This window comes from Apis mellifera, linkage group LG5, assembly GCF_003254395.2.
Source record: "Apis mellifera strain DH4 linkage group LG5, Amel_HAv3.1, whole genome shotgun sequence".
NCBI classification, from domain to species: Eukaryota; Metazoa; Arthropoda; class Insecta; order Hymenoptera; family Apidae; genus Apis; species Apis mellifera.
The window spans coordinates 5,831,412-5,855,119 of record NC_037642.1 but is presented as its reverse complement, the minus strand read 5'-3'; the positions used below and the strand labels follow the sequence as shown (position 1 = coordinate 5,855,119).

Sequence of the window (23,708 nt, the reverse complement as noted above, 5' to 3'; positions counted from 1 at the left end):
ATTCGAAGAAATAACCGACACTTTCTCCACGAGTCAGGCGATGAACGATCACTGGCACGAACCTTCTCTATTTTGATGTACTGCCAAAACTTCTAGAACGCAAACCAGACCAGATTTTTCGTTTCCTAGATCTATCGTGAAAAAAAAAGAAAGAAATGAAAGTTTGCTTTAAAGAACCCCCGCGAATAGATCAATAAAACTTCGAAATTTCGAAAAACCTAAATTCCTGGAACAGAAAATTATCAGAATTCCAAAAATAACACGAGTTAATCGAGGAATTATTTAAAAAAAAAATTTCTACATTGAAAATCCTATACCTTTCTTCTCATGCAATTCTCAACGCTTATTACAACGATTTCTAACGATAAATATCCTCTTCGTTTAGCTCATATTATTTTTTCCCATTCATCGAATCACAATCGCGTCTTCCTTCGTTCGCGACACGCACCGCGTCAAAGAAATCGTCGCAATATGTCCTTTAACGAATACGAAAGAATCCCAAACGTTTTGCAATTAATTAAGGCCTAATTAAGGATGGAAACGAGACGTTTCGGAATCGAGTGGCATGCGCAGCATTAGCCAGGAGCGGCTAATGTTAACAGAAACCCCCTTCCAGGAAGTGTGAAACAACCGGCAGAATGTGTTTCGTATAAATCATGTCGGTCGCAGGAGGCTCGGTGAGGAAAAAAAGAATCCGTCCGGCTGAATTAAGGGATGAGCCGAGTCGCAGCCGGGGAGAGAAAAGGGGCCGAAGCAAAGGGGAGAGGGAGGTGATCGCCGAGAAGAATGAGAGACGTGTTCGTGCATTGCGGGAGTAGTTGGAATGGCAGTGAGTTCTTGGTTGTCTTCAGTCTTTGGCATCGAACCAGATATTCTATCTACCTTCGGTGGTGCGCCTTGGTTTTAGTTTAATTTAGATGGTGGTGTCGTGACGTAACGTATTTAGCGTGGAGGCATATAACGTCTTGTTAGTTGCTGTTTAGCCAATTACTCAAAAACGTTTGATGTTTCGCCCTTTATTTTCACTGTTCCCTTTCAGGACCAGCGTTTAATGAGCGTGTAATAACGCTATATCGTTCTGTACGTGCGTCCATGCGTCATTTTAATAGAGGGAGGAAGCTTCGAATAATAAGGGAGAAATGGTTGTTATTCTCCTATGAGATCATCGTCGTCGAACTTAAACTTTGGACGCTTGCGTGTAAAAATGAAGTATTTCTTTATTGGATATATAGGATTCGAAACTTACCCTCCCCGATGATTGGATCGTGACTCCCTCTCGCCTGATGACTCGAGTTACTTCCGTTGAAATTTCTGGACAAGAGATATTTAATAATTGATCGATGCGATGGATTTCAGATTTAAATATGAATTATTAATTTTGACATTTTTTTAGTGTACAATTGATTAGATAACTTGCCTTGTTTCGTTTTGGACGTAATTGAATTATTGGAAGCCATTGCAGGGAATTCCACATTACACCATCATTCTAGAAAATGAGAATAATGAAAAATGTAATTTTAAATTTTTGATATCGTGGAAACACTTTTAGTTGTGAATTTACAATTTGAACTAGGTGCTGCCATCTTAATTTAAACGTCTGCGATTCAAATATCAGATTTCAGTAAAGAGGGAAACTCTTTTTTGATCAGTAGGTAACTTATCGACTTCATAAAACTATTTTTAACCTAATATCTTTCATCTTTGCTAACCGTCTTATATTAATAAAATAATTTATAGAAACAATTTTGTAATCAAATTCAACAACGATCAAACAAATATAATCTTTACTCTCGCTATTTTATCGTCAAAAATCGTTATCAAAGAAACGAACATTTAAACAAAGCTCAATCAAATTTCTTCTTCTTTACTTCATCTTCTTACACACATCTTCATACACACACACATACACACAGATATATATATATAATTTACTTTAAACTATTTATCAAACACAAACAATATATCATATAACTATCACATTCTTTCTCAAGATATTTTCTCACTACTCTCGCGCATGCAAAGGAATTCGAATCATGTATTACGCCTGCGCACTGAATAGTACGCAATTTCGCTTTAGCGCGCAATTTTGATTCCCTATTTTTACTAGCACTATTTAAAGAAAAGGCATGAAATTGATGAAACATTATGAAAAATTATTGTCAAATCTTGGAAAATCTTGTTAACATTTACGACTCAACAATGATATTATTAGCACGCGTGATATAGATGCCATTTTGCGCGGTAAATTTAAATATTCCAGCGAAAGCGTATGGGCCATTTCGATGTTTCGATCCATTTTATGGAGGATAAATTGAACGTTATACGTAGATGGTTAAAGTGGCGTCGGTGGATCAACCTTTAGTTTAAGCGAAATCTATTTCCGACACGCGGCACCCGTATTCGTTCGTCTGATTGGCTGGCCACCTAGCACCGCACACTGTTGGCCGCATTTTCTTGTATTTCGCCGCTAATCGGGTCACTTCCGCCATTGATTTTCGACGTTGAAATCTACGCGGTAGTGAGGTAAAGTCACGAACAAATAAATTGTGCGCCAGACGCTTTGCATCGTTTCATACAACTCGATCGAGGAAGTATTATCGTGATAAACAGCCTGAATCGATCCAGCTTTGATGCCAACTATTGAAAATATACTTATACGTGAATTTAACCGAATAGGAATTACGTGAATTACGCAATATCGTAAATTTCATTGAATTAAATTGAAAATAATAATAAAAGAGACGATCATAGAAAATATTCATCACATTTGTGAATAAATAGAATTTCACGCATACGAGTTACTTTCTACTTTCTTTTTCTTTATTTATTTATTTTTCAATAATCATAAAAGTAATTTTTAAGGAAGACACGAAGAAGACATACATAAACATTACGCCACCTCGAGCAGCAATCCATCGTCTTTGGTGCCATCAAATGAAAATAAACTTGTTCTGCTAATCCAATTAAATCGATACTATCGGTATAGACCAGATCGAATTCTTTTTTTAGAACTCGAAATAGTTCAGAGGAGGGAACCCACAATCCGATATTCCGCGTGTAATATGATAAAACAAAAAAAAAAAAAATCAAATTATCAAATTCGACGAAGAGAAAAAAAATTTAGATTAAATCGATATATCCAATATCGAATATATTGATTTAAATAAATATTTAAGGAAATTGCAATGTGCTGCAGCAACTTGTTGTACCTCGACTATAAGCTATAACGTTAGCCAGATATTTCGAGTAGCACCTTGAGTTCTCCCTTCCTCGCATACGTTTAGTCATCTTTCCGCAAAGCTAAAAACTTGGCCTTCATTCTGGATCGCGATTCATGGATCGTGGATCGCCGTGCCAAAGAAATAACGCAGTTATTTTACGAGGCACGTAACACGAAATTTCGTTTCATCGATGGATTTCACGATTCGGTTGATGGATAGGAATCATAACGGTGTCATTATCCTGCCAAGAAGAACTGTCATGCTTTGGCCTCTAGTCACGACTAATAATTTTATTTCCTGTTTCGAAAGATTTTAAAAAGAAAGAAAGAAAGAAAAATAAATAAAACTTGAAATAAACCAACTATATATATTTTTAATTAGATTGTAATAATTTTGTTTAAATAAAAATAGAAAGAGAAGAGATGAAACTCGATTAACGAAGAATTAATATCAATCTTTGTTTATTGATTAAGAAAATGAGGGGTATATCGAATAAGAAATGAATCCACGATTTTCTACAATTATTCGCTTTCTCTCGTAGAGAGAATAAATATTTCGAGGAAACGATCAGTTATTCGAGCGTGACAAGACTATTAATCATCAAAGTTTTCGGGATAATCAGTAGAAGATTACACTCTTGTCTCTATGCTTCCGCATGGTTGGTTGACAGCATTTCATATCTGTCATCGAGACGACAGCTCGTAGACGATGAAGTTCATTTCGTATGCATAAATATCATAATTCCTTCCTTTCTCTATCAGAAGAGAATCGAAGACGAAGAATCGAAATTAATCTCTTTCCGTTCCGTGGACAACAAATTCATCCCTAAACGTACGTATCTTCCTTCCGATCATACATTGACACAATCAGAAATATAAAAATATAAAACTCGAGAGCGCAAACGATAATTACATTTGACAACCTTCTAAAAAGTTGAACGGATGATCTACAGATCAAAGTTAGTTTTGTGTAAATTTCATAACATACCGATCACCTCGTAGCTTCTCAATTTTTCAATCGCACATCACCGATGTCGTCAAAAAAACGTCCTTGCGTTCCTTTCAATCACCTGAGAAGTAACTGGTCTACGAACTCGTTTCCCGAAATAATCGGTGAAAAATCACCAAACGCAAGTCCGTCCAAGGCCGCCGAACGACGAACGTATCCGGCGAGAGAAGGAGACGCCGGACCTTTCGAGGAGAAAAAAAAGAAAAAGAAAAAGAAGAGTACGAGAGAAAGTCGAGAAAGGTTGCGGCCCGAAAAACGGCAACCCGGCGAAATTCGGGGGTTTGACTCGTTAGAAATCGAAGCCAAGACGCCGTGTGCCGCCCGAACGCGAGATCGACACTTGCACAACACTCACGAAAATAGCACGACGACGAGCTGACACGACGGGCAGAAAGAACGGAAGAGGAAAGGAACGGGACGTAGGTAGGAAAAATAAGCGATGGTGGAAAACGTTAGACGGACTCACCTCCAGCCAAACGCGTAACAAAGAGTAGCAGTCCCCCGAAATTTTGGTCGGTCCGATATTTGGAGGAACAGAGGAGAAAAGAGAAGAATGTGGCCCTTGCGTTTTAATATCGCGATTGGGATCGATGGGTCGGATCACTGGATATATCGTACACCACTTTGCGCTCGGAATCCCCGAATAAATCCCCCGAGGCGGTGAGGAAGCCAGCCGGCGGCTATCTCGAGACTGCTACCAATGCCAGCCGCAAGGCGTCCCAACACCCTCCACGCTTCTCTTCTGCCTCTTCTTCTTCTTCTTCTTCTTCTTCTTTTTCCTTTTCATCCTTAACCTCTTCTTTTCCTTTCTTTTTCTTTTTTTTTTCTCCCCCCCCGTTTTCATCCATCATTCTCGAGACTAACATTGTGCATCGGCATCGTTCGCCAACGTTCCCCTCGTCATCGTGATCGTGATCTTATCGTTCGGGAGGATTGTTCGGGAAGAATAGAACAGCAGACGCACCTGTTGTTCCATGGACCGATTCGAGGGAGACGGTTCTCTCTCTTTCTTGGCAGATTTGATCGAAACTATTATAAAACTATCTAAAAGAAAGTGAGAAGAAATAGAATCTTGGTAATGAATCATGAATTTTAATGAACGGGGGTTGAGAATTTAGATGAATTTAAGAAACGATGCTAATAATGTGAATTATTGAAGATAATGGAAAGTGGAATATAAACGGGAAAGCGTTTCGTTTGTAGAAATGGCGACCTTTGGTATTCCTCTTTGGTATTCCTTCTCGTTGTACCTGTACCCGAGCCAAGGATTCCATCTAGGAGTAATTAACGAGAGAGGATCGTTGCACAATTGTGAATTATTATTATTATTATATTCACGAGCAATGATGGTTCGTTTCGAAAGGGAAAGATCGCTCCTCGAGCGATTAATTTCTTATAGGTTTTGCGCCCCGATTTCGACTTCGTCGAAGCGCTTCGTTGTAAGCGCGCCAAGCGATTCGATCGAATAATTCGAAATACTCGATTGCACAATTCGAATCGATCGATTTAAAAATATATATATATATATATATATATATATATTCCGCCACCACTATAGCATAAATCGCCAATTCGTTCGATCATCACGATTTTTCATAGTTTCGCGTTTCTCGAGTATAATTGCGATTGATTTACAACCGTTCCAAACTGTTCGCACTCTTCGTAAATAAAATTGTTTTGCAACCACGATTGCCATAGCATGTCTGGTATTCGACGTATGGCATTGACATTCCTGTTTCCCGTTCTTTACCCACGCAAACTTTTCCAATTCTTCTCCCTCCTTCGACCTTTCACGATTCAATTAAAATTGTCGCCGTCAAAAATCGATTTATTCTTATTATTATTAAAATAAAACAAATATCAAATCGTCCCTCTTGCATGATCTTCGAAAAAATCAAGAGGTTAGAGTTATAGAGTTGGACAATAATCGTTCGTCGAGCAGACGGACAGAATCGGTTCGTTGCTTTTCGGCTGGTTCTAATAATAATCGATGCCTATCTCCAGCCTTTTCTCTACCGTTCGATATATACATTGTGCATACACGTCGCACATAATTTCTGCGACAGTCTCGCCTACCCATTTCCCACTCGTCCTTTTTCCCGCTAACAGCCGTCTTCTGTCCGGCGCCGATGGTACTTCGACGGATCGTTGCGAGGTCTATTTGTGCACTCCACTTGGTTTTAATACGCGCGCCCCGCTGTCGATGCACTTTTACGACCGGCGAGATATGTCCCGTTACCTCCCATTGCATCCCGTTTTCCCTCGATCCCGACGCTACTTAAGACAGGGATCGGTTGTAGAGAGCCTCGATACAGCGTGTATAAATAAATCGGTTTATCGCATCGAAAATATATATTTGGAAATGCTCCGTCCTTATGATCCTTTCCCTGAAAATTAAATATCGAAGATCAAATTGTTCGAAGAAATATTTAATTAATTTCAATCAATGTGAGAAGTAAAGAAAGGGAAATAAATATACATCACGTGTGTTATACGTGGATTTAAAAAGATCGATGTGATTCTATATGTCGAGGCGATTTTCATAAATAAAATGTGAGGTGGAAAATCAATATAAGTTCATTTCCGTGTTATTAATGCAAAGTGGCCGCGTGTACGACATTCATACGTAATATCTGACTAATTGAGGCCGACGCGTGTACTTGGCCATCCTCCAAGTCGCTTTGATCGGCTCTGTTCGGCTTGTACACGCGTGTACACGCATATACACGCATTATATATATATTATATATACACGGATATGTTCTTTAGATTTCGATTATGCGATTCGAAAGGAGGAAACGGATGGAATCGAGCTGGTCCTCCTTTTCTAGGAGGAATGGATTTTAGAGGAAGGGGGAGGATTAATGGGAAATTATATTCGATACGGTGTGAAGGTGAGTTCTATAGGATGGGGATAAGATGACAAAAGTTGGTCGTCGAGAAGAAACGAGCATCGAAAGCCGCGCGAGCGCTTTCTGCGAACCTTTCTCGGGGATATGTCAACGTGTCGAAAGAACTGAGCTTGAACAGCCATTTTTTTATTACATTTTATATCGAGGATATTATTGGTTGGAAAAGTTGACACGGAGAAAAGTTGAAATTGAAGGATTGAACTGACATGATTCCACGCGGTGAAGTACGAGCTTGAAACGTCCCATCTTGCGAGTATTGCCGATTCAATGGCACCAGCACCAATCATTCGACCGATCTACCTCGTGGAGGAATGCTGCTAACTTTATTCAGGTATGCAATAATTTTAAAGGGAATAAAATTTAATCATATTGTTTACCGATTTCCGTCTCGTTCACGAGAATTATACGTTGAGACGGATATGCGAAATACCGATACAATATCTTTTATTAGCGAGAGATAGGAATCAAAAAAAAAAAAATAAAAAAGACACACACACAAAAAAAGAACAAAAAAAAACAGGTTGACCATGATCGTTCCGCTACTAATCCCCGTTTGCGTCGAAACCAATGCCGAGAAATTATCGTTCGTACCGTCAGAGGAGAAGAAAGTAGCGGCCGGCGTGCCGCATCGACGGACCGTTACATTTTTCAAAGGAAACGAGAAATCTATTCGAGATGAGGATAGGAATCCGATGCTACAGAAAAGGCAATTGAGCAAGAACAATCGATACTTCAACGAACAGAATTTGAGAATGCACCGCGGTATCGTCTCCGACCCGTTGGATTATAGAATCCCTAGATCGGATATCGAAGGGACCGGTGGATTGGCCCACAAAATGGCCAAGGACGCGCTCAAATCGCCCAAGGTGCAAGAGACGATAAGGAAACTTTCGCGCGTTTCGCCCCCGGGCCATCTCCAGGCGACGGTGAAGATACCAATGACCAAGGGTAACAGCGGTAACTCGAAGGCGAGCGAAGACAAGAGAAATCGAAAGGGGGTGAGGCACAAGGGGCGAAAGAAGAAGAAGAAAAAAAGGTAATAAAGGGAGTTTTTTTTTTTCTTCTTCTTAAATTAAAACGCTTCGTCATTTTTTATATATATATATATATATATACGTATATTTTATACGTATAAATGGTATGTGTTTGTTTCCTTTTCTCGATTTTGCAGGCATCATAGAAGATACATGAAACAACCTACTCAGATAAAGAGGGGATCCCCTAAGGTAGGTAAGCTTCGTTCTGCAATTCTCACTAATTTTCTATTCCTCCCCAACTGGTAAATTTTTACTACGCATGTGGATAAACGTATGTAAAATGTATCTTTACTCAGAGAACGTTGGACAGCAATGGGGACATTAACACGTTAACAAAGCGATCAAAGCGAAGGGTGAAACACGCTACGATTAAACGTAGTCCAGATAATCTCGATGATAGATCACGCGAAAACACGTCCAACTCAGAGTCGAGGGACGCTGAAGTCACCGCTGTTCACGTAGACGACAGCGATTACGTTGATTTCTCCTCGTCCCCGAATATCGAGACGACCGAATCCATTTTTGTAGATATGCAAAATGACGAGAAATTGCGAAATCACGGGAGCGAAAAGATGATCGAACGTTTGATGCGGACCACGACCAAGAATCCGTGGAAAGAGAAATCAGGGGACCAAGGGGTCGAGTATTCGGATTACTATAGCGACGACGAAGTACTCCAAGACGTCGCCGCGAATAAAATTTTGCCGCAACTGATCGGCTCGAGAGATCCTTACGATCGATTAACACGACAGACGTTGAATTTCACGTCGTATCGTGACTGCAGCCGTCCGTCGTTCGATAGAAACGTATTGCAACCGTATTATCCGGATTACGATACTCGTAGTAGAAAGTATCGTGGTTTCAAGAACGACTATGTCAATTCTCTTAATAATTTTCAGAATTATCCGACAAATGACCGTATCGCGACATTAAATCGGAATTCTCGAGTACTCGGACCGGATGAGGCCACGTTCAATTACGCGCCCAATTACGGAGTTTTGGACTATCGAAGTCAAAATTATGACACCTCGTATCCCGCGCCCAACGTTCCCGCGGAAGTCCCGGAAGATCCGCAAGTGTTCGAAGGGAACAACGTTTCCGAGTTGTCGAATAATTACGAAACCTTCGAAGATCCGAACAAGCCAGACGGTGGTGTGCGACAGCCCGTCGTCGAATCCCAGAATCCAGACCAATTCGAATACTCGAACAGTCAATACGAAATCCCTGGTGAACAGTATCAAAGTTTGAGCACCAACATGCCCCAAAATTTGAACTTGAACGGGGCCGTGGAACCGTTGATCCAGCCTCAATACTTGAACAATTATCAGATAGACAGCAACCCGCTAGGTGGGAATTTCGATCAGACAAGTATAATGAGCCAAGCCGAAAGTATGAGAATTCCAAACGCGGACACTTACTTCCCGATCCAATTTTACAATAATCAACAGGATAGCCAGGAAAATCAGATAGGGAGTCAGGATAAAAGCATGGACAACTACGCGTTGCAATCGACATTTTACAATCGTCCATCTGTCAATCTTCCCAACGCCATGGATCAACCGTTGGGCAAGATTCTCGAATCCCTTGGGATCAACGTTAACGGGGGTCAAAATAATAACAACAAGGAGATGAACATGAACGAGAACAGACAAATATTGCCTTATTCCAACAACGATCGCACGTTGGACGTGATAAATTTCATAAGGAAGAGACCGTACGACGAGTCGACTGGTTACGGGGACAGTAATTTCAGAGGTTTGGACTATCAATCCTTTTCGAAGAACAATGTGAAGGAGGACCAAAGGCAATCATCATTGAATCAAAATTATTCATTCGGAAAGGAAAATGTGGACCGTGATCATACGAATATTACAGGCGCTGTGAGGGACACGAAACAAGTTGCCAACGAAATACTTGACACCATAATGGAGGAGCTGGAGGATCTGAAGGACGATCGGATGAAGAACAACAAGAACAGAGAAGGTAAGGTGGTATAATGGGCGCGCGTCGGAAAATAAATCCTTCTTCTCGGAGAACGATAGTAGGCCGGCTTGAAGCTTGCCTGTCCCTGATATGTGAAACGAGCGATATTTTTAGGCTTACCTTGCCGTTTGTCAGGGTCCTGGTCAACAACTCAGGCCGGAGTGAAACTGGATATGAGGGTCGTGAATCGTACTATAGTCGTGACACTTTCCAACTTCACGTCATCCCGTTTACAAGAAAGTTTGTTGAATGAAACGTGGAACGTCTCTGGTCACGTCCCATTCAAACGTGGCTTGCCATTCACCCTCATCGCCACCCATAATTATACCAATTCTATTGCCGTGTTTGTCGGTATGTATCTTGTTTCTTTCGCCAATTTATATTTATATTTTTTTCCCCTCCCCCTCGCGGGAAAACAATTTTTTCGTTTCTCTCAACAATGATAATATATTTGCTCGATCAAAATTCTTTATTTTTGATAACTTTGATATAATTGCTTCTCTATAATTGTTCCTCTCTGTCGACGAACCAACTAAAAATTAATTAAATTAATTTACAAGCGAATAATATCGTAAAAAATTATATCGATGAATAAATTCAGGTGCCTGCAGAGTTTGTCAAGGTATCGACACTATAGCAGGGGTATGGTCCGTCGCCCGACAACCGAAGGATTGCAAGGATTTACAGGCAGCCACGAGTGTGTTCAATGATATTTTCCGTAAAACGCAATTGTCCAGTTTGAAAGAAGGCGAAAACACTGATAATGCGACATTGAAGCATAACAAGACGAAGAGTTAAGGAATAATTGCCTCCTGAAAAATCCGTATGACGCGGAATACTTAATGAAACAAGAACGAGAGAAAAAAAAAAATGTTGGAATTCGAGAGATGGAACTACATGATAGAGGAAAAAAAAAAGAAAAAATGAAAAAAAAAAAAAAAAAAAAAAAGAAAAAATGAAAAAAAAAAAAACATAAAGACGCAGATAATGATTTGTACGAAATAACAATATTGCAATATATAGTTGACACAATATATACAAAAAAAACAAATGTAGAATACTTTGTATTATGTATGATGTAAGTAGCTTCTAATAAACACGGCGTTTTGTACTATGTAATTTTTAATCACGGCATTTTACATTAGGAGGGATTACATCACTTCACTTTTCCCATTTTTTAGCCAGATGTTTACAAATTTTTAATTTTTCAAATAGCAAATCACATTTCTTTTTTTTTTTTTTTCTTTTCTTTCTTTCTTTCTACACGTATCATACACGTAGATAGATAGAAGATATATATATATTATATATATATATCGATCACACAAATATATATATCAACGAATATTTTATGTTAATATGATAGATCCACGTTTCGCTAATCGTTGGCGTATCGCACCGAGACCTAATATAGAGATCTACAAACACATTAAGATTAAACACGAAGATAAGAGGATAAGAAGGATTAAGAAACACGGGGAGAGAGAGAGAGAGAGAGAGAAAAACGATAAAGATTAATTAACGTAGAATACGTAATTGTAATCATTGACCAGTTTACGCCTACCTTTAACATACCGATTTCTTCGTGTTCCTCTATATCATAGATCGGAAGCAAGTTATATTTTTTAGCCTCTCCTAATGCATAATCTCTTATATTAAAATTAGCGTATCTATAATCATTTCTTCAAATTGATATATTTCACTTAACGCGGGTCAAAAATTGATCAATTCTCTTCGCTTATCTTACCCTATTTCCACACACTCTTTCATATCAGTCTCTTCAGGGATTGGTTCGCAAACGACAATGAATCTTATATTTGGATTAGTGGTACTGTCCAACATCGAACGTAAGATATCGCTTTGCATCGAGTACTTATCCTCGCTTATTCGAAACACTGCCAAACCAATAATTTTTCTTATTCGTTTTTTTTTTTCTACTCGGAAAGAAAAGAGACTTACTTACGTGTCGAGTTACTTACGTTTCTTAAAATGAAATTCGAACGGTTGATTCGGATAGATTGGCTTCCTCACCGAAATCGTTTCCATGTCAGCGCCGCAATAACCCAAGAAGCAATACTCGACGTAAAGTAGTTCGTAATCGGGATTCTGCATAACAGAGGATGTCGGGTGCAGATTCATGCTTATGATTTCGATGGCTATCGTATCCCTCTCGATATCCTGGAAAAAAAAAAAAGAGACGAGGAAATCTCTGTGTGAAATCTCCTCGTGTGAAATATTAAAGAGAGAAATAATTTGAGAAGGGAATTATTACATCATCATCGGATTCATCGATGGTAGGTTCTTGAATTTTCATGGAATCTGAAAATGATTCTCGTGACTAATTCTAATTTATTCACAAAATCAATCGTTAGATATCGATTGCTTAGATACATGCCCTTGGCAGCTCGAAGACTCCGTTCCTTAAACTTGTTCCAATTTTCGTGCATTAGCACGTCGGCCACGTCCTTGATCGTGTCGTTTGATTTCTCCTCGTTCACGTCCAGATCCTGAATTTACATCACGCGAGTCGAGGATCAAAAAACGATGGAAAAAAAATTGATGAATCGAACGAAGAATCTTGAATCGTATTAGTTGTCGTCATTGAAAATTGAAAATTGAATTCCCTTACGTTCTCTAGATCTTTCAAAAAACCCGGCGGCAATTTCATCTCTTTACGTAGAAATCTACTCAAAAGTAGTATTTTTAAATTTAACTTTTTTCCCCTTTTTTCTTAACCATCCTTTGTCACCAACCTTTCGTCAAATTCCTCTTCTTCCGTCGTTTCCTCGTTCGACTCGGTTTTCCATTTAAGGGGGACGTCGTTGATTACAGAGTCCTTTATGGAATCTTTATTTTCCTCATCGGTCTCTTTCATCACGGTCAATTCGGGCATCTGTTCGAGGACGATCGACTGTACCTCGTCAGAATCATCTAAAGATAATGGATTTTAAACAGAATCAACCTTATCTCGTTATCGTTAAAACATATTTTATTATTATTATATCGATCTCTGTACTTGATTCGTAATGAATTTCGGGCTCTTTCTCGGAAACCGTCACTTTTTTCGGCTCCGTTTCCACTTCCTCTTCCTTCGAAACAACTTTCGGAAGAGCAACTTTCGGAACAACAACTTTCGGAACAACAACTTTCGATTCCAATTCTTTCCTCGGTTTCTCCACATCCGACACTATCCCGCGCCTCTTTTTGAAAGCCTCCACCTTCTCGATATCGCAGCTCAACCTCACCCACAGGGACAATTGGCCAAAATTCATCCCGACCGTGCACGGCATCACGCTGTTCACAGGGGCAATGTAGTGGAGCTTGTTCTGAGGATAGTCCAATATATCCTTGATGCACAGCTTTCCCCTGGCCACTATAAAACTTTTGTTGTCCTCCTGGTAGACGTTCACTTGAAATATCACGAATTCTAGAAGGATGTAGTTGAAAAAGGAGAAGAGATCAGGGATTCGGTAGACGAACGATGAGTTGAAGTTCAATTTGGGACACTTGAGGGTGGGCGTATAGGCGGTTTCTTGATTCCAAATGCTCCAACTCACGTACAACGACACGTTACCAAGATCCTTCTCTTGGAAAAGTATCTGCTTAGCCTGGTAACGATCAAAATTTCTCAAAATTTATATCACGAATTTAGGGAAGGGATATGTCGTTTCGTGTTATTACTAACGGATGTTGAAAGTTGCAAGGAAACGATGTGAAGCTCGACAAGTCCCTGACCTTCCCCGATCACCAACGGGAACGAGTCGTTGTTCGAGGTATCGATGCAATCGATATTGGGACATTCCAGGCTGCAATGGGTTTCCGACTCGGATTTACGTTCTCGTTGCAAGAAATTTTGTATCGGGTCCATGGCTTGCACACTCTCCGCAATTTCGTTCATCTAAATTTTCGATCTTTCTTCAATGAACGGGAAATGAACAGAAATATTTCGCCTTACTCCCAATCGTGGCTCACCTCGGTTATAAATTCCTTGTATTTGTCCAAATGCTTGACGTAATCCTGCAACGATGCCGGAAGATTCGTCGACGTGTCCTTCGAATTCTCCGCGTTTTTTTTTTCATTTTTATTCCAAGATCCGTATGGGGAAGCATCATTCTGCAACTGACTTCAAAAGACAAAACATGAATTTCGCGAAACGAAATTCAAAATTGTTCAAAATTTATTTATCGAGATTCGAAGAATTTTAATTGGTCTTTTTTTTTTTTTTATTTTCGATGTTAAAATAATCTCTGCCAATTAATATATTGTATCAACATGTTACCGATTTCACCGAGCCACTGCAGCAATGAATACATTTCCCACCACACTTGAACAGATTGGTACAAGTGCAACTGTTGAACATCTTGATTCGATGACGTTTCTTCGCATTGGAAATCTTTTTCTTTATCTTCTCCTGTTTATAAGGGCTGCAACAAATTTTCTTTGAGGAGGAGATGCTCGACACTTCGTCATTGTACACCGGTGTTTTCACGGTCTCGTTATCGATGTTGGGAAATTTTGGACGTTTCCCCGGACGATAGAGAGTGGACGCCTCCTTGGGTATGGTGCAAGTCAAGGAATACTCTTGAAGAATATTAAACAGTACGGATATCAATTTATTCGGATCTGCCGATCGCTTTTCCAAAGGAATTATCTTGTCTTTCCTACTCTGACGCTGAAGTGTGAGTTCAAAAGTTTCTTGCTTTGCTTTTTTATCCGTAGAACTGTAACACAGTGTCTGACGATAATTTCTAAAGATAACAGATTGTAGATACAATTGAAATTGTTATTAATAATACACGGAAAAGGAAGAATAAGAAATAAGATGATATGTATCAATATCAAGACAGAAATTTATTATGCTGTTCTCTATTAACTATAAATCTTATCTATTATTATAGTTTATTAAAATATATTAGATAATATATATATATATATATATATATTGGTTCGAACGAACACCGAAAAATCTTCCAACAAAAATTCGGAAGCTCTAAAGATTATTTACTCGTCACAATTATTATTATTATTATCATTTATCTAATTTATCTTTAGGAAGAATGATATCAAATCCCTTCCAAATTTCCAATGAACACAAAATTTTTTTTCAATTATATTAAATCTAAATCGTTATATTATCGCAATCACTCGACCGACATAAAAATAAATAAACACAAGACTAGCTAGTAATGAGAACGATCAATCGGACAATCAACAATTAATCAACAATTAATCAAGAATCTCCAAAGAGCAGTCTCTCAAGAGAGACAACTTGCCTTTGTCTCTGATATTGATCCAAAATATCGTAATCAATGTCAGTGGCCGTGCTTCTCTGTTTTATTTGTTCCCCTCTACCTATTTGCGCCTCCTCTAAAAACTTCAACATTTTGTCAGGGCTCAAACTGTAGCACTGCGAATCTGTGATCATAGCGCGTTTCACAGCACTTTCCGAGCACAAGGTTTGCGACTCGGAATTTATTACTTCTTTTATCAATATCTCTTTCTTGGATGCCACGATCTCGTTGTAATCATTCCCGTCCATAACCGTCGTTTTTACAATCTCCGTTTGCATCGATTTATTCTCCACTGCGTTGATCTTTGCATGAGGATTGTACAACCTGTTCTTGTACAAGTCCTCGTTCTCTATCGGTTCGCAACATTTCTTGCATTTCTCCCTTTTCCCCGAGTTTAACTCTTCGTATTCTAATTCGGAACACTTGCGGCACTTTATTTGGGCCTCGAGATTTTTGCACATCAAATCGTGTTTCGTGGGCAATGTTGATATCTGCATGTCGGAGAAACATATCGATATCTGGGCGTCCTTAGACTCCACTTTCTCCGCTTGATAACTCTGGAATAAAATCAAATTAGTTAGTTTCATTGATATTCTAAATAAATTTATCGAATATTAATTGATAAAAAAAAATAATAATTTTTTCCATCGAAAAATGAGGATGAATGAATTTATTCGAAGAGAACAATAACGTTAACTGACCGTTAAATTTTCTATGTTTTTCTGCAATTCCTCGAGTTTTCCCAACAATTGTTCGTTCGAGGTTTGCAGCGCAATGATATTAGCCTGTTCGTTATCGACGGCAGTTTTCAAACACTCTTGATCGTGTTGTTGATCGATCACTTTTTTCTTCAATTCCTTGTTCTCTAACTCCACTTTTGTATATTTCGAGTTCAATATTATAAGCTCCTCGTTGTGTTGCTGCAGTATCTTTACCTCTTTTAACAGATCTTTTATCTGCTCGTTCTTTTCCCGTAACGAAAGTTCAGAATCTTTCGTTTTCAATATTTGCTCGTCGATCTCCGCTATCCGTTTCTTCTCCAATAAAAGCTCCGATGCCATAATCTCGTTCTTCCTAATTGCATAACATCCTTTTCTTAATAATAAATCTACTCAAATCACTTTTTATCTTATAAATAAGATAGCAGCGTATAAAATTTATTTGATCTGATATGGAAATAGATTCTTAAGATAGATAAATTATTTTTATATAAAATTTATTTATCTTAAGAAAAAAGCGGTCAAAAGAACGCCGATGAAGTATAAGCAAAGAGGAATTTACTTCGTTTTCTCGTCGAGCTTCTTCTTCAGATCGTCGATTTGTGCGGTCAATGACCCGTTCTCGTTTTCGGCTGTTAATAGTTTATCGTTTATTTGCTTCATTTCTCGCCAAATCTTTATGTACTCGACATTGTCCGCTACTTTCTCCCTTTGGCAAATAGTAGTATAAGTGGCCACCTCTTTCTCTAATTGAATTATCCGAGTACACATTTCACTTTTCTGCGTTTCCAATTCCTGCTCGACAAATGTACAATTTTGAAAATGCCTATTTTTTTACGATTAATAAATTTAATATCAAAGAGGAATCATATATATATATATATATATATATATATATATATATTTAATTATTTAATTAATTATGTCGATTTTATTACCTCGATTTTTTCAAGATAACTTTGCACGTTGGACGTATCATCGTCTAAACAGTGGCAACATATTTTGGTACGGCTGCTTTCACTACGACAAGTTCTGAAACAAGGATCTCGATTCAGTCATGATGAGTGTGAATCACAGATCGTTATGGATCACTTGTAATTGTAATAGGATGCTAAACACTTACATGCGTCCGGATGACGGCCTCACGCGAGTTTTTGATGATGATCTACTGCTTATCGTATGACTCAGTAGTTGATTTTTCAACACTGTGATTTTATCTTTGAGCTGAAAAAAATCAATTGCAATGTTATCAGATTATCTATTTGAAAATGTATTTAGCTTTGGAAGACATTTCATAAAGAAGTTACTGATGAAATATTTACTCTTTTTTTTTTTTTTTTCTATTCTTTCATTTATTCTTATCTCCATCTTTGGATTTTTTTGTAAAAATGAAAAGAAAATTTAATTTCTTACCTTTGAATTTTCAAGTTCAAGAGCGATTATTTTATTTTTATCTTCATAAATGTTTAAAGCAAGCGAACATGGCCTTGTACTTGCTGTTACTCTCATCAACTTTGTTGCCAATCGTTTAATTTTATCCTCCTGACAATTTGTTAGTTTCTTCAAGTTATTTGCTTCCTCGAGTAATCGCAAATATCTATCCTCCAGTTGATAACGATCGAGTTTAATCACGCAATGCCGATCCCTGGGATCTTTAAGTTGTTTAAAATAAAAATTATAAAAACGAAAAGTATAAATATTATCCTAAAAGACAGATACGAACCTATACTACTAAAAGTATCCGTACAAGAACCTTCTCTGACAGGCAAAAGGTCTCGATTTGGATCATCTGCCATAATTTCAGCGTTATATTACCTAAAACCTATTATAAAACTAATTATTACATTAATATTACGCTAATATGAAAGAAGTTTTAATGAATAATGAAATATTTTTATTTTCATTCAAATACTTAAAACTTTTAAAATTAAGAAATTCCAAAAATTTTAATACTTATTCAAAATTATATATACAATGTATATTTAAATTTAAAATTGAAAAAAATAGATCCTTATGCATAGAATATATTCGTTTTTTGTTTTTTTTTTCAATGCAAATACATGCTATGTCGTATTTTAAATTTAAATTTCTTTCTTTTCTTTCTTTCGTTTCGAAAGCTATTCAAATTTTAGCGGGTAAATCGACGTATCCGGCGATGATTTTTTAATAAGAGACCATTTCTTGATATAAAACTTTATGCAAACAGACGAAAATATTTTAATAAATTACCCTATCTGTTTGTACGTAAACCACGTCTGTCTGAAAATTTGTAGAAGAGATCACGAATGCTATTCGAAGGTTATATTCGTCAAGATTCGTTGAATACAGTAGTTGTCTCCGAAACGAGTGATTGGAATTCACTTCTATATTTTTCCTTTGCTACATCTTCTTTCTTGGATATATTTTTTTCAAAGAAAAGTATATATATATATATATATATATATATATATATATATAGAAATAAATATTAAACATATTTATTTCAATAAGAAAAACAATTTATGTTGCATTCTATTTATAATAATCGTAGCATGTAAGTCATTACATAATTTTATATCTTATTATATGAAAAAAATGTTAAAAATAAACTTGTCGTATAATTATTCACTTTCAACATAAAAAAATTAGATAAATACATTAAATATATGTATTATAATATTTTTTCAGAATAAATATAATCATTTGTTGAGCGTATGCATCACATATACACGTTTAAGTGTATGATTCATCACATTATTGGAATGTGAGGAAGTATAGAAAAATATGTATGTCATAGAGTTGATTAAGAGAATAGAGATACGTATCCCCTTTGTGATGCGTCACCGGGTATATGGGGCAGTGCTTCGATACGCCGGTACAACCTGCACTGCACTAACCTTGGTTTGACATCGCGGAGTGTGCGTGCCAGTGGAAAGGTAAGATGGCGGCGGACGGAGATGTGATTCCTGATCAAGAAAAAGTACGAATAGTTTCGGATTTTATACTGCACTCACCACCAGGCGAATTCAACGAGGTTTTTAATGATGTGAGAGTCTTGTTAAACAACGACAACCTGTTGAAGGAGGGTGCGTCTGGAGCATTTGCTCAATACAACAAGGATCAGCTCACGCCTGTTAAGGTACATCATCGACCTCTCTGATGAACTTTTATAATTTTTTGTGATAGTATCCGGGATATTGTTTAGTATTTGTGGTAATCGAAGGTTACACTATCCCCGGGAAGTGTTGGATCAAATTTCAATGCCTAGTAACATTCCTAATTGAGCAACACGCGTTCGGAATTTCGACAGGTGACATTGACTTTATAGTGAAATTGGAGCGCGATAATGTTCACCTGGCTGATGTGATTGTTTATCTAAAGAATCCTCGAATCGGTACACAACAGTTGCTATGTGAAAATCATAGTGAAATTTTCATCGAAATCGTACGCTGCAATAGGGTTAATTATAGTTACATTTCGTAGTGATTTTAATAGAAAATATTTAAGATTAATCAAATTGATAAAATTAATTCAATTTTGATTTCATTATATATAATTTCATAAAATAATTTTTATTTAATAATTTTATCAGTTAGATTAGATATTAAAGTATATTAAAGTAAGGTTAGATATTAATATAATTCATTATAAGTAGTTTGTATCATGGAATTTTTTAATTTGTGAATTTTGTGTTGATATCTATTTATTTGTTTCATTTTTTTGACTTCAGATTGAAGGTAGCGAATATCCTGCTCTCATAACAGAACATAATGATCTAGGTGGGCAAAGGTTTTATGATGCTCGTAGTAAGCAAAGTTTTAAATATGACCATCTTAGAAAAGAAGCACAGGATTATGAACCATATGAACCAGATTCTGTGGCTGAACCTTGGAGATCAGCTCTTCAAGATGAAATAACAACTTATACTCAAAGTCATTATAGACATGGTGCATGTTCAGTCTTTGGAAAGAGTCAAGGAGGTATTATATACTTTTTTATATTTTATTAAATTTTTTAGTTGTTTGAAAATGGCAATTATAAATAAAAAAATGGCATTCATTTATATAGGTAACATTACCTTAACGGCTTGCATAGAAGATCATCAGTTTCAACCTAAAAATTTTTGGAATGGCCGTTGGCGTTCTGTATGGACTGTAAGTTTTAGTCCAAGTTCTGGAAATGCAGAATTAAGAGGTAGTCTTAAAGTACAAGTTCATTACTATGAAGATGGAAATGTACAACTGGTCAGTAGCAAAGAAGTAAAAGAAAGCTTACCAATCTCAAGTGAAAAACAAACAGCAAAGGAATTAATACGGCTTGTTGAGGAATCAGAAAATGACTATCAAACTGCTATATCGGAAAATTATCAAACAATGTCTGACACAACCTTTAAGGCCTTACGAAGGCAATTACCTGTTATGCGAACGAAAATTGACTGGAACAAAATTGTATCGTACAGTATTGGCAAAGAGCTTAAAAGTCAATAGAAATAGATTTTTTATATAATATTAAGAGAAATAATTAAAAAGCGCATTTTGCTGCATGGGTGAAGTCTGGAGGTGTGATGTGCATGGGAGCAAATATAATGATGCTATATAAAGTTTGGTTAAACATGTTTTGACTGAAACTCATGCATGCCACTCAAGGTTCCTCTGGACCCCTTAATGTATCTTGTTACCAACAAAAATAATAAAAAGGAACGTCATTGTAGTTATCGATTCTTTAAAAAAAAAAAAAAAAAAAAAGAAAAAAAAGAAAAAAAGAAAAAAAAAAAGAAAAAAAAGAAGAAAAAAAAACTTTGACATTTTAACTGCAATATATTCTTTTTTACCAACTTTTTAAAATTCTATATTAACAATTTCTAATTGCTTAAAAAATATATTTACTATCATATTTTTATTTTTAATGAATTTTATTAGCAAATGCTTTGATATAACTTTGAATTCATATGTAACAAAGACTTACATATTGTTTAAAAACATTCATCTCTATGATTAAACCGTCTATTATTTTACAGTATTTAAAAAGAATATCGATTTATATATTAATCTTTAGCTAAATTTATTAGTATTTAATAATTATATTCTTGGGGTAACAGGGATCCTTGGTCTTATTTTTTGTAAAAATTTTAATTATTGAAATTATATTTAATAAATTGAACCATGTAAAATTTGTAATTAATAGCCAAAATCAAACATGAAATTTGGAGTAGAATATTAAAATTTGTTAATGCATTTATTAAATACATTCAAACTATCAATCAGATAATAATCTAACATTCAGTAAACACAAATCATTTGATTTATATTTTTATGATCTTGTGCAATAAATAATATGAACATTTTTGATGAATTGCATTTACTAAAATTATTTGTTATAATTAATCATATGGATTACTATCTTATTGATAAAAAAATTCTACTCCAATAATTCTGAAACTTATAGTTTATAATTTAGAATTGAAATTTAATATTGAAAGATTGAATGCATTCATTTTGATTCATATTGATAATCAACATTAAAAAAAAATATATAAAATATTGCACAGTGGAAAAAAAATTGCTGTCTAACAAGTGCATGTTCAGTCAGCCTAATAAAATCATCGAGTTGAAATATCAGAATCAATGATTATTAAAATTTCAATTCATTAGTTGCACAATGATATAATTTTGTTTAACACTTAAGCCTTGTAACATCTAAAAAGCACAATAACATGTTTAATATATCTTTAAATGAATATTATTATATTGGTTTCATGCTATGTATGATATAATAGCATGCTGGGGCCACAGTGATGTCAAAATATATAATATCAAACAAGATAGATATATCATCTATCATCAATTCACAATTTGGTACAGAATGCCATTAAGTGTTCATAGCATTCAATATACAAAGGAAAACTTCATTCATTATAAATATTGGTGGGCAAGGCCTACTATATTCTTGTCCAATATTTTATATTTCATAAAATATGAATTTATACATTTTTGTTAAGACTTATTGTTTTATGATAAGTATATCTATTATGGCAAATATGTTGCAAAGTTTAATAATACCGAATAAAATAAATGTTAATCATTGCAACTTGATTTCTGTGTTAATCATATTGTATTTTTATGAATCATTTGTATCAAATAATGATGTTGAAAAATCTTTTGGTGCTATCGCTAACCACACATTACACAACCAGACATGTATGCGAAAACGGAAACTAACAAAGTACATAATGCATTGTACATTATAGAATGTAGCCTATAGCCTGCTGGAGCCTTAATCTGTTCACTTTATGTTGAAGGGTATTATGTACATATGTTATTTGAATGAATGAATGCGATGAAGCACACTACCATTTGACTTTTCAAACTCTGGGATTCGAAACACGTTTGTAATATTCATATTTTGTAAGTTACATCGTAATTCAAAGTATTTTATTTAATCATGCTATTTGATATTTAGAAGAAATCTTTGGAAAAGTATATACATTTTAAATATAACAATTTAAATATAAGATCATAAAATCATTTTATCAGTTGTGAAGGAAAAGTTAAAAAAATGTGCAGAGATATAATGCAAAAAACTTAGTATATTAAATATTGCAATAATAAAATTTTATATGTAAATATGATGATACATATTATTTAAAGATTATAATTTGTATTACGTATGTAAATTACAAATGAAGTGTTAAAGTTTCGAATCTTATCAAACTTTACAGAAAATAGTTGCCTATGATACTAAAATTAGGTATTACCTACAATCGAGTGTACCGTAAAATAAGAAACGCATGTCCTTATGTAAAAACTTAAACATAGAATACATTTATCAGTTAAATTATGTATTATTAAATGTTATGATTGATTAAATAAAGTGATATGACACTTTATATTTTGATTATAAACTTAAATATCACATTCAATACAAAACATAAATTTAATTTTATTTTATTATAAATAATATTTAACATCAATAAAATTAAAATATAAGTTATTGATGTCAAACTATCAAACAATCACTAATAATTATCATGTGTCAATAAATGTAAATATGATAATAGAATCATGTAAGGTAGAAAAAAACACGTAAAAAATATGTTATAAACTTTATTTCCAAGTTTTATATAACCTAAACAGCTAATTGAGATATGATGATAAATGAATGCATATAAAAATATGCATTAAATTATCATAACAAATAACCTAAAAGTTTCTTTATTAAAATAATAATAAAAGAAAATATGATATATAAACTATTATATTTAAGATAATTACTTTTTGATATTATTTCGGGACAATTTAAATTAATAAATCTAAAAAGATTTTTATTAACGCTCAATGTAAACAATTATAGTGCACATGTGCTGTGTATAGTCCTGAAAAAGTACTTTCAAATATCAACTATGCAATTTCAAAACTTAAAATGCTTACCTTAATTTCGTAAAACACGTATAATAAAGTTTTGAGACACTAATATGAACATTTCAAATAATAATCTGTTCACATAATTAATAAACAATCTAAAAAACAATTCCACAAATTTTAATATTCATAGCCATGTT

General features: G+C 35.4%; 3 protein-coding genes across 8 annotated transcripts; 2 read left to right on the top strand and 1 right to left on the bottom strand.

Moving 5' to 3' along the window:
- Positions 1–6,036: 6,036 nt before the first annotated feature.
- LOC107964419 lies at positions 6,037–23,698 on the bottom strand. Of its 5 annotated transcripts, XR_003304724.1 has the most exons (21): positions 23,578–23,698; positions 17,895–17,993; positions 17,585–17,823; positions 17,295–17,395; positions 17,110–17,203; positions 16,734–16,966; positions 16,154–16,526; positions 15,435–16,009; positions 14,441–14,882; positions 14,134–14,280; positions 13,847–14,059; positions 13,178–13,769; positions 12,915–13,092; positions 12,791–12,845; positions 12,557–12,668; positions 12,434–12,480; positions 12,141–12,339; positions 11,909–12,056; positions 11,726–11,831; positions 10,282–10,693; positions 6,037–6,616 (listed from the first exon to the last, which is right to left on the bottom strand). XR_003304724.1 is itself a non-coding variant. In XM_026440964.1 (20 exons), the coding sequence occupies exons 2-20, from the start codon at positions 17,965–17,967 to the stop codon at positions 11,511–11,513; spliced, it is 3,996 nt and encodes a 1,331-aa protein (XP_026296749.1). In that variant the 5' UTR covers positions 17,968–17,993; positions 23,578–23,698; the 3' UTR covers positions 11,266–11,510. The 5 variants fall into 5 exon arrangements, 4 of the variants coding, with proteins under 4 accessions (XP_026296749.1, XP_026296747.1, XP_026296748.1 ...); XM_026440964.1 differs by lacking the exons at positions 6,037–6,616; positions 10,282–10,693 and adding an exon at positions 11,266–11,579; XM_026440962.1 differs by lacking the exons at positions 6,037–6,616; positions 10,282–10,693 and having other exon boundaries at positions 11,266–11,831.
- LOC100577584 (putative uncharacterized protein DDB_G0282133) lies at positions 6,632–11,149 on the top strand. Of its 2 annotated transcripts, none has more exons than XM_026440967.1 (4): positions 6,632–8,177; positions 8,313–10,161; positions 10,297–10,512; positions 10,763–11,149. In XM_026440967.1, exons 2-4 carry the CDS (start codon positions 8,709–8,711, stop codon positions 10,957–10,959), a joined length of 1,866 nt encoding a protein of 621 aa, XP_026296752.1. In that variant the 5' UTR covers positions 6,632–8,177; positions 8,313–8,708; the 3' UTR covers positions 10,960–11,149. The 2 variants fall into 2 exon arrangements, with proteins under 2 accessions (XP_026296752.1, XP_026296751.1); XM_026440966.1 differs by having other exon boundaries at positions 6,634–8,177; positions 10,276–10,512.
- Positions 18,855–20,860, top strand: LOC552486 (F-actin-capping protein subunit alpha). The gene is made up of 3 exons (XM_006562144.3): positions 18,855–19,289; positions 19,881–20,130; positions 20,219–20,860. Exons 1-3 carry the CDS (start codon positions 19,092–19,094, stop codon positions 20,635–20,637), a joined length of 867 nt encoding a protein of 288 aa, XP_006562207.1. The 5' UTR covers positions 18,855–19,091; the 3' UTR covers positions 20,638–20,860.
- Positions 23,699–23,708: the final 10 nt, after the last annotated feature.

Bases quoted from the DNA above. Each gene is read 5' to 3' on its own strand.
- LOC107964419 (XM_026440962.1), bottom strand. From the start codon at position 17,967: ATGGCAGATGATCCAAATCGAGACCTTTTGCCTGTCAGAGAAGGTTCT. The intron at 17,824-17,894 runs GTTCGTATCTGT...AACAACTTAAAG, and splicing joins GGATACTTTTAGTAGTATAG to ATCCCAGGGATCGGCATTGC. The intron at 12,340-12,433 runs GTAATAATTCCC...TTTTTTTTCCAG, and splicing joins TCGATGAATCCGATGATGAT to GATATCGAGAGGGATACGAT.
- LOC100577584 (XM_026440966.1), top strand. From the start codon at position 8,709: ATGCAAAATGACGAGAAATTGCGAAATCACGGGAGCGAAAAGATGATC. The intron at 10,162-10,275 runs GTAAGGTGGTAT...CGATATTTTTAG, and splicing joins GAACAACAAGAACAGAGAAG to GCTTACCTTGCCGTTTGTCA. The intron at 10,513-10,762 runs GTATGTATCTTG...GAATAAATTCAG, and splicing joins TTCTATTGCCGTGTTTGTCG to GTGCCTGCAGAGTTTGTCAA.
- LOC552486 (XM_006562144.3), top strand. From the start codon at position 19,092: ATGGCGGCGGACGGAGATGTGATTCCTGATCAAGAAAAAGTACGAATA. The intron at 19,290-19,880 runs GTACATCATCGA...TTTTGACTTCAG, and splicing joins ATCAGCTCACGCCTGTTAAG to ATTGAAGGTAGCGAATATCC. The intron at 20,131-20,218 runs GTATTATATACT...TCATTTATATAG, and splicing joins CTTTGGAAAGAGTCAAGGAG to GTAACATTACCTTAACGGCT.